A 10,286-nucleotide genomic window follows, 5' to 3' on the forward strand; every position below is an offset into this window, starting at 1 on the left:
ATGGAAAGACGGCGTCTTTAGCATCAGCCAATCACCTGGGCCTATGGGCGGGACCGGATGGCTCAAGGGTGTGACACGTGATGCCGGGTTGACGGACAGCTTGGAGATGAATGATGGGACTCGGAGGGGGAGTGGCTCAACGGGATGATGGACGGCCGGGCGGTCGAATCGGAAGGCGGCAGCGGCTTTCGCGTCAGCCAATGAAATGGGCCGGGGGAGGAGGGGCCTCTGGGCGGGTCAGGTGACCTGCTGCGATCTCCGGGCGGACGGACGTTGGAGCGGCTCCGGTGTTTGTAGCCGATGGTGAGTGCGGCCGACCGGTCGGGAGGGAACTAGGCCGCCGGGGCCCCGGTTGTTCTCCTTCCCCCGCGGCCAGGGAGCATCGCTCAAGCCCATTGAGCCGCAAATCCCCGGCGTTTCCCGGGCGACCGCAGCCCGGGAGGTCACAGGTCACCAGGACTGGTTCCCCTTTCAGCCTGATAACATTAACTGTAAATTCCCAAATTGCAATTAATGCAATCCGCGGAATTCGCATTGCTCCCATAAATTTGCAACACGCTGCCTTTATTGCATTAGCGCAAAGGTGCAGCAAAAAATTAGGAAAGCTAATAGAATGTCATCAGCTATTGGAAAGTGGTTAGCACTGTTGCTTCATGGCTCCAGGGCTCGATTCCCGGCTTGGGTCACTGTCTGGGCGGAGTCTGCACGTTCTCCCCGTGTCTGCGCGGGTTTCCTCCGGGTGCTCTTCCTCCCACCTGAAAAGACGTGCTTGTTAACAGTAACTTCAATGCAGTGGTACTGGAAGCCTACTTGTGACACTGATAAAGATGGTTATTTGGATGCGCAGGGCACTGGTTAGATGACCGGTCCGGGCGGCAGGTGACGGAATGAGTCGTCCGTCGATCCAGTCTGCCTGCTCCTTGAGTTTAAGAGCCGTGGGGTTATGCTGCAACTGTACAGGACCCTGGTGAGACCACATTTGGAGTATTGGGTCCAGTTCTGGTCACCTCATTATAGGAGGGATGTGGGAGCATTGGAAAGGGTGCAAAGGAGATTTACCAGGATGCTGCCTGGATTGGAGGGTAGATCTTATGAGGAAAGATTGAGGGAGTTAGAGCTTTTCTCATTGGAGCGAAGGAGGATGAGAGCCGACTTAATAGAGGCTTATAAGATGATGAGGGAGATAGACCGAGTGGATGTTCAAAGACTATTTCCTCGGGTGGATGTAGCTGTTACAAGGGGGCATAACTATAAGGTTCGGGGTGGGAGATATAGGAGCGATGTCTGAGGTAGGTTCTTTACTCAGAGAGTGGTTAGGGTGTGGAATGGACTGCCTGCCGTGATAGTGGAGTCGGACACTTCAGGAACTTTCAAGCGGTTATTGGATAGGCACATGGAGCACACCAGAATGACAGGGAGTGGGATAGCTTGATCTTGGTTTCGGACAAAGCTCGGCACAACATCGAGGGCCGAAGTGCATGTTCTGTAGCGCATGTTCTGTACTGTTCTATGTTCCTCTTCTGTGGCCATGCATGTGGCTCTGTGTCCCTGGAAAGGGAGCCTGCGGGGCTCCCTTGAGGCCTTCTGTGCCTGGTGAGCACGGCAGAGGTTGGGTTGCTTTATGGGCACCTCTTGTCACAGTTTGATTTGATGTGTAAGTTTCCACTGCTCCCTTTTTTTTGGGGGGGGGGTTGCAGCCCCCTGCCAGGTGCAGCCCTTTTTCAATTTGTCTCCTGAGTTTGTTTCTGTTATTCTATTAAGTTGACTAATGCCAAAAGACCAGTTCGACCACACCTGGAGTGCTGTGTACGGTATTTTGGCCTCCTTATTTAAGGACGAGTGCAAATGCTTTGGAAGAATGTTTACCATCCTGATCCCTAGAATGGGTGGATTGCCTTATGAGGAAAGGTTGGAGCGACTAGGCTTGGGAGTCCAGAAAAGTAGGAATTGGGAGCAGAAGTAGGCCATTCAGCCCCCTTAAGCTCGCTCCACCATCCAATCGGATCATGGCTCATCTCTTCTTGGTCTCAAATCCACCTCCCACGGGGAGAGGGGAGAATGTGGGACACCCTCCCACAGGGAGTGGGGAGAATGTGGGACTCGCTCCCACGGAGTGGGGAGAATGTGGGACTCGCTCCCACAGGGAGTGGGGAGAATGTGGGACTCGTTCCCACAGGGAGTGGGGAGAATGTGGGACTCGCTCCCACGGGGAGTGGGGAGAATGTGGGACTCGCTCCCACAGGGAGTGGGGAGAATGTGGGACTTGCTCCCACAGGGAGTGGGGTGAATGTGGGACTCGCTCCCACAGGGAGTGGGGGGAATGTGGGTCTCGCTCCCACGGGGAGTGGGGGAGAATGTGGGACTCGCTCCCACAGGGAGTGGGGGAGAATGTGGGACATGCTCCCACAGGGAGTGGGGGAGAATGTGGGACTCGCTCCCACAGGGAGTGGGGGAGAATGTGGGACTCGCTCCTACGGGGAGTGGGGAGAATGTGGGACTTGCTCCCACGGGGAGTGGGGGAGAATGTGGGACTCGCTCCCACGGGGAGTGGGGGAGAATGTGGGACTCGCTCCCACGGGGAGTGGGGGAGAATGTGGGACTCGCTCCCACGGGGAGTGGGGGAGAATGTGGGACTCGCTCCCACGGGGAGTGGGGGAGAATGTGGGACTCGCTCCCACGGGGAGTGGGGGGAGAATGTGGGACTCGCTCCCACGGGGAGTGGGGGGAGAATGTGGGACTCGCTCCCACGGGGAGTGGGGGGAGAATGTGGGACTCGCTCCCACGGGGAGTGGGGGGAGAATGTGGGACTCGCTCCCACGGGGAGTGGGGGGAGAATGTGGGACTCGCTCCCACGGGGAGTGGGGGGAGAATGTGGGACTCGCTCCCACGGGGAGTGGGGGGAGAATGTGGGACTCGCTCCCACGGGGAGTGGGGAGAATGTGGGACTCGCTCCCACGGGGTGTGGGGAGAATGTGGGACTCGCTCCCACGGGGAGTGGGGAGAATGTGAGACTCGCTCCCACAGGCAAGTGGGGAGAATGTAGGACCCGCTCCCACAGGAGAATGTGGGACTCGCTCCTACGGGGAGTGGGGGGAATGTGGGACTCACTCCCACAGGGAGTGGGGAGAATGTGGGACTCACTCCCACAGGGAGTGGGGAGAATGTGGGACTCGCTCCCACAGGGAGGGGGGAGAATGTGGAACTCGCTCCCACAGGAACATAGAACATTACAGCGCAGGACAGGCCCTTCGGCCCTCGATGTTGCGCCGTCCTGTGAAACCACTCTAAAGCCCATCTACACTATTCCCTTATCATCCATATGTTTATCCAAGGACCATTTGAATGCCCTTAGTGTTGGCGAGTCCACTACTGTTGCAGGCAGGGCATTCCACGCCCTTACTACTCTCTGAGTAAAGAACCTACCTCTGACATCTGTCCTATATCTATCTCCCCTCAATTTAAAGCTATGTCCCCTCGTGCTAGACATCACCATCCGAGGAAAAAGGCTCTCACTGTCCACCCTATCCAATCCTCTGATCATCTTGTATGCCTCAATTAAGTCATCATGTGGAGCATCAAAGGTTATTGCATGAAATAACGTTTTCTGGTACAGACGTTAATATAATGCCATGGATTGAAAACTGGGGAGCTAACAGGAAACAGCAATTTGGCGTAAGTCCGTCTTTTTATGGTTGGCATCATAGAATTTACAGTGCAGAAGGAGGCCATTCGGCCCAACGAGTCTGCACCGACCCCTGGGAAGAGCACCCTAGCCAAGTCCACGCCTCCACTCTATCCCAGTAACCCCACCTAAGTTGACAAAAGGGTGTGCCACAGGGGTCAGAGCTGGGGGTCTCAACTTTTTACAATTTATATAAATGGCATGGATGAAGGGACTGAAAGTAAGGTTGCTAAATTTACTCATGACACAAAGATAGGTAGGAAAGTAAATTGTGAAGCGGACGTAAGGAGGCTACAAGGGGATACGGGTTAAGCGAGTGGGCAATGACCTGGTAAATGGAGAATAATGTGAGCAAATGTGAAATTGTCCACAACTCCACCCTATCCCCATAACCCAATAAGCCTCCCTACCCTTTTTCGGGCACTAAGGGGCATTCTAGCACGGCCAATCCACCTGACCACATCTTTGGGCTGTGGGAGGAAACCGGAGCACCCGGAGGAAACCCACGCAGACACTGGGGAGAACGTGCAAACTTCACACAGTCACCGGAATTGAACCCGGGTCCCTGGAGCTGTGAGGCAGCCGTGCTAACCACTGTGCTGCCCACAAAGGTGTTTTGTGGGGCTCGTTCTGGAATTTGAACCCCGGACCTCTCGCGTTTTCACCACCCTCGTTCACTTAAAACATGGACATGGGGGGGGGGGGGGAGGGAGGGAGGGGGGGGAGGGAATATGAGCCCCCACCGGGATTCCCGGAGCCTGCTCCAGGGTTGTGATTTCACTTCAGTTCAGCGAGCGATCCGATCCCGCTTGGCTACGGGAACCGGAGCTTTTTTCCGTCGTGTTTTGCCGTGTCCACCAGTCACGTCTCATAAGCCAAACCTTCATGCTGTTGTTCTGCTTTGTCATTTCTTGTTGCCACCCAGGCTTCTGCTTTGACGCAAGGGTTGGAGAGAATCCCGGATCAGCTGGGTTACCTGGTCATTAGTGAAGATGGAGTATTGGCTGTAAGTATGACATGGGGCACAAATATAGATATTTAAAAACACACAGCCAAGGGAATAGTGTCTGGGTGGGGCGGGTAGTGGTTCTTGGCAGAACAACGCTGCAGCTGGAGCGAGCAGACACGTTCAGAGAAGACTCCCCATCCCCCTGTCCGTTGGGAAGGGCTCCGCATAGTGGACACCTCCCAGTTCAGAGGTCACCGGCGCGGGATAGTCGGTGAGGCAGCACACGCGGCCGATCTCCCCGCTAAGGATGCCTATGTTTTTCTGGTGAACTCGACGCTGGAGGAGCTCCGTCCGCTCTTGTGGCACGTCCGCTGTGTGAGCCTTCCTGTAGCTGTCATAGAATCTCACAGCGCAGACCGAGGCCTTTGGGTCCATCGGGAATGTGCCGGCCATTTGGCATAGCTGTCTGTTTAGCCATAACCTCCCCCCCCCCCCCCCCCCCTCGCTTTATCCCAACACCTGCACCTTTTCCCACTTCAAGTATGTATCCAGTTCTCTCTTTGAAAGTTCCTATTGAACCTGCTTAGGCTGCCCTTTCAGGCGGGGCCTTCCAGACCGTGGCAACACACTGCGTTCAACGAGCCCTCTTGACATCTTTTTTTTAAAATGTTAAGTGTGTGTCCTCTGCCCACGAGGGAAATTTCAGCCTTGGGTATCTCGTTGCATCCGAAAGACGCCACCCTCCGGTGCCGTGGCACTCCCTCGGCGCTGCGCCGGGGTGGGGTGAACCTGGGCTTTTGTGCTCGAGGCTCTGGGATGGGACTTTCCTTCGGATTTGGGGGGGGTGGCGGTGTGTGCGTGCTACCTACTGAGTCACGGCGGGCACCCTGTGCTGCTGATGACCACCCTGTCCTCAGTGCCAGGGCTGCGGGTCTGCGTACTTGCCCTGTCAACGCCTGACGCCCTTCCCGTTTGGTACAGTCGGCAGGTGAACTGGAGAACGATGAACATGCTGCCGGAGTGATCATGCGCATGGTGCAGACCGCTGTCAAACTCTGCATGAACGGCAGCGCCGAGCCTTTCTTAAAGAGAATGTCCGGTAAGTTAACCCGTGTTCCACTCCTACAGCCAGGCTCGTCCGCCTGCCTGGACACGGTGTAGGAGTCAGATGAGCGGCTGAGGTGAATAGTGTGGATGCATTTAAGGGGAGGCTGGTTAAACACATGGGGGAGGAAGGAATGGAAGGATGTGCTGATGGTGTGGGATAAAAGTGGGGGGGGGGAGGCTCGTATGGAACAGAAACCTGTTTGATACTTCCCTGTAAAAACTCTGCGTAGGGGTGAAAGTGAGAGCTCCCTGCAACAGGAGGACAGAATCTACACCCAAGATTACCCTTCTTCAACCTGCTGTCTCAGCAACAGCCTCCATTTCCAAACTGCATCCTTCAGTGTAGGAACAGGAGACCATTCAGCCCCTCTAGCCCCTTCTACTATTCAATTAAATCATGGCTGATCTGAACCTTAACCCCCATCTAGCCACCTGGGCTCCGTAATCCTTAATACCCTGATCCAACATGAAGCTGAGAGCGATCAGTTTGTGTAAAGCTGTTTCTTTTGTGGGGGCGGGGGTATTGTTGCTTCAGGAAGTTGTTGCAGAAGGTGAGTCGGCCATCTTGGCCCCTCGAGCCTGCTCCGCCATTCAATGAGATCATGGCTGATCTTTTTGTGGACTCGGCTCCACTTACCCGCCCGCCCACCATAACCCTTAATCCCTTTACTGTTCAAAATACTACCTATCTTTGCCTTAAAAACATTCAACGGGGTAGCCGCAACTGCTTCACTGGGCAGGGAATTCCGCAGATTCACAATCCTTTGGGTGAGGATTGGGTGAAGAAGTTCCTCCTCAACTCAGTCCTAAATCTGCTCCCCCTTATTTATGCCCCTAATTCTAGTTTCACCCGCCAGTGGAAACAACCTCCTTGCTTCTATCTTATCTATTCCCTTCATAATTTTATATAAGATCACCCCCCCCCACCCCATTCTTCTAAATTCCAATGAGCATAATCCCAGTTCTAGATTTCCACTTCCTTTTATGTGAAGAATTTCACCCTTGTATCACCCTTAAACGGCCTGGCTCTCATGTGAAGGTTCTGCCTCTTTGTCCTGAGCTCCCCTCGCCAGAGGAAACCGCATAGGTGCTGTAACCATCGTGAGCAAGGGGCCGACACGGCAAGCCAGAAGCAGCTGAGAAATTGGTCCCGTGTGTTGACTCCTCCCTACTCTTCCCAGGGCAGAGCCTCAAATCCCCACTCTGTTACTGGTGGGAGAGATGGGGAACAAGAGTTTACGGGGCTTCCCATTCCTGCAAGTGGTATTAGCATTCTCATCGCGCCGCTCACCCCCAAAAGTGCTTTGCAGCGTCATTACTGTGGTAACGGAGGAAACGCAACAGCCAGTTTCTGCACCGCAAGATCCCACAACAATGACCAGGCACTTTGTGCACGTCTGATGTTGATTTAGGAATATGGACCCAGGGGGGGGGGGGCGGGGGAATGCAGACACGGGACAAAGTGCAAACTCCACACAGTCACCCGAGGCCGGAATCGAACCCAGGCCCCTGGCACCATGAGGCAGCAGTGCTAACCCACTGTGCCACATCCCTAATTTGCCCTTGAACTGTAGGGATTTAAGAGTCGGCCGCATTGCCCTGGATCTGGATGTGTAAACCTGACTAGGTAATGATAGCAGCTTTCCTTTCCCGAGTAAACTGGATGGGGGTTTTACGACAAATCAACAATGGTTTCATAATCATCATTAGGGCTGTTATTGAGTTCAAATTTTGCCATCTGCTGTGGTGCGATTCAAACTGTGCGATGGGCAGAACGGTAGCGTTGTGGATAGCACAATTGCTTCACAGCTCCAGGGTCCCAGGATCGATTCCCGGCTTGGGTCACTGTCTGTGCGGAGTCTGCACATCCTCCCCGTGTGTGCATGGGTTTCCTCCGGGTGCTCTGGTTTCCTCCCACAGTCCAAAGATGTGCAGGTTAGGAGGATTGGCCATGATAAATTGCCCTCAGTGTTTGGTGGGGTTACTGGGTTATGGGGATCGGGTGGAGGTGTTGACCTTGGGTAGGGTGCTCTTTCCAGGAGCCGGTGCAGACTCGATGGGCCGAATGGCACTGTAAATTCTATGATAATCTATGAAACCTGGAGCGTTATCCCGGATCTCTGGATTACTGGTCCATGTGATCTTCCCCACCCACCTTCCCACGTGAGATCATTTCACAGTTGGGGAGAAGGGGGATGAGAAAAATGTCAGCCATGATTGAATGGTGGAGCAGACTCGATGGGCCGAGTGGCCTAATTGTGCTCCTATGTCTTATGGTCTTGTATCATTACCACCTTGCACAAGTCTTTCCAGCACCCAACACTCCAGTCAATGAAATCTGGTAACTCTTGATGGATGGGGCTGGCTTAGGAGCAGGAGTAGGCCATTCAGCCCCTCTAGCTGTTCAGTAAGATTAAGGCTGATCTTCTACTCCCAATGCCATTGTCCTGTGCTTTCCCCATATCCCTTAATATCTTGTGTATTGATCGCTCTCTCTCTATCTTGAACATACTCAATGACTGACCTTCCGTAGCTCCCTGGATAAAGAACTCCAAAGATTCATCACCCTCTGAGAGAAGAAACTCCTCCTCATCTCAGCTCTGAATGGCCAACCCCTTGTGTTGAGATTGTGTCTCTGGTTCTAGACTATGCGCACACACCTCCAGCAGCCAGCTCAAACCTCATTCTTGCCCCTACCCTGTCAAACCCTGAGATTGCTTCCTCAAAGAACAAGAATATAGCATAGGAACAGGCCCTTCGGCCCTCCAAGCCTGTACCGGTCATCATACCACCCTTGGCCAAAACCCTCTGCACTTCCTCGTGCCGTACCCCTCTATAGGGTGGGCATGGCAGCACAGTGGTTAGCACAGTTGCTTCCCAGCTCCAGGGTCCCAGATTCGATTCCCGGCTTGGGTCACTGTCTGCGCGGAGTTTGCACGTTCTCCCCGTGTCTGCGTGGGTTTCCTCCGGGTGCTCCGGTTTCCTCCCACAGTCCAAAGATGTGCAGGTTAGGTGGATTGGCTGTGATAAATTGCCAAAAAAAAGGTTGGGTGGGGTTACTGGGATAGGATGCTCTTTTCAAAAAGGGCCGGTGCCGACTCGATGGGCTGAACGGCCTCCTTCTGCACTGTAAATTCTATGATGCTATACCCATCCTATCCATGCATTTGTCAAGATGCCTTTTGAACGCCGTTAATGTATCTGCTTCCACAGCCTCCCCTGGCAATGCATTCCAGGCACTCACCACCCTCTGTGTAAAAAAAAAAAAAAAACAAACCTGCCTCGCACATCTCCTCTAAACTTTGCCCCACGGACCTTGAACCTGGTGACTGTCCCCTCCACCCTGGGAAAGAGTGCCTGCCCATCCACTCTATCCATGCCCCGCATAACCTTGTAGACCTCTATCAGCTAACGCCCTCCAGACCAGGCAACATCCTCGTCAACCTCCTCTGCACCCTCTCCAAAGTCTCCACATCCTTCTAGTAGAGTGGCGACCAGAATTGTGCGCAATATTCCAAGTGCGGCCTTACCAAGGTTCTATACAAACAAGGTTCCTCCTTCTAAACTGTAGAGAGTGCAGGCCCAATCTCTCCTCCATGGGATAATCCTGCCACCCCCAGGAATCGGGCGAATACTCATTGCGCTTCCTTTAATAATTAGATCCCTACTGCCGATATGTAGGCCGATACTCTGGATGTGGTCTCACCAAGGCTCGACATAAGCGCAGCAAAAACCCCTGCACCCAAGCCTTGTATTGATGTTGAGCTCTCTCTACCTGAAGTTTCATTGTTAACCTTATCCTGAGGTACGTTTTGGGGGGGGGGGGGGGGGAGAGAATGAGTTGGGTTTTGCTTATTAAAAGGGTGACCAACCTCTTCATTAAAGGCTGCACAGCCAGTTGTCACTAACTGTGGTGAGTGGGGTTGAGAGTGTGGCTGATATGCGTAGGTTCGGCAGTCAGGAGTGAACTCTAACGGGATTCTCTCGCTTCCAGTGGTATTCGGGGAGCACACGTACATGGCAACGATCTCTGGACAGAAGGTGTTTGTGGTGAAAAGGCACAATAACCCTCAAGAGGCAGTTGAAGTGTAAACTCCTGCTTTGGAGGGGAGCGAGAGAGACGAAGCAGCCTTTCCTGCTCCCGCTTGTCTGCATCGCACACCCCCCTGAGGACTTTGGACACAATCCTCGTTCAGCAACGGCCTGATTTACTCTGCCTCCTGACTAGTTCCTTCAGCAGAATTGTGCGGCGAGTAATGTAACACCGTGTGGTTTCTTCCAGCCCAATCTATCGATGGCTGCGACTCCTCTGCATTGTTTGACAATCACTTCCATCGCGTCTACCCAGACATCAAAAAGATTGCCGAGACGATGAAGCTGTTATATTTAATCAGTTTCCCCCCCCCCCCTCTCAACGTTTGCAATAACTAGTAAAAAGATTACTTCAACGTGCGTTGGTCTCTAAGTATCACCAGGCTCTCTCCTGTATATTCATGGATTGCAGAGGGAGAGAGATTGGTAGAAATTTGGAAGATGTTACTGTGGAAC

At 53.6% G+C, this 10,286-nt stretch overlaps 2 protein-coding genes across 2 annotated transcripts in view; one reads left to right on the forward strand and one right to left on the reverse strand.

The window, feature by feature from the left end:
- Positions 1-212: 212 nt before the first annotated feature.
- On the forward strand, positions 213-10,280 carry LOC140404688 (ragulator complex protein LAMTOR4-like). The gene is made up of 4 exons (XM_072493349.1): positions 213-303; positions 4,608-4,688; positions 5,613-5,730; positions 9,733-10,280. Exons 1-4 carry the CDS (start codon positions 301-303, stop codon positions 9,828-9,830), a joined length of 300 nt encoding a protein of 99 aa, XP_072349450.1. The 5' UTR covers positions 213-300; the 3' UTR covers positions 9,831-10,280.
- Positions 10,178-10,286, reverse strand: part of trappc14 (trafficking protein particle complex subunit 14) — a 61,601-nt gene continuing 61,492 nt past the window's right edge. The window contains exon 5 of the mRNA XM_072493150.1: positions 10,178-10,221. Coding sequence (XP_072349251.1) covers positions 10,178-10,221 — 44 coding nt within the window. The remainder of the gene's footprint in view (positions 10,222-10,286) is intronic.

Source organism: Scyliorhinus torazame, chromosome 31 (assembly GCF_047496885.1).
Source record: "Scyliorhinus torazame isolate Kashiwa2021f chromosome 31, sScyTor2.1, whole genome shotgun sequence".
NCBI classification, from domain to species: Eukaryota; Metazoa; Chordata; class Chondrichthyes; order Carcharhiniformes; family Scyliorhinidae; genus Scyliorhinus; species Scyliorhinus torazame.

Bases quoted from the DNA above. Each gene is read 5' to 3' on its own strand.
- LOC140404688 (XM_072493349.1), top strand. The intron at 4,689-5,612 runs GTAAGTATGACA...CGTTTGGTACAG, and splicing joins GTGAAGATGGAGTATTGGCT to TCGGCAGGTGAACTGGAGAA. The intron at 5,731-9,732 runs GTAAGTTAACCC...TCTCGCTTCCAG, and splicing joins TTTCTTAAAGAGAATGTCCG to TGGTATTCGGGGAGCACACG.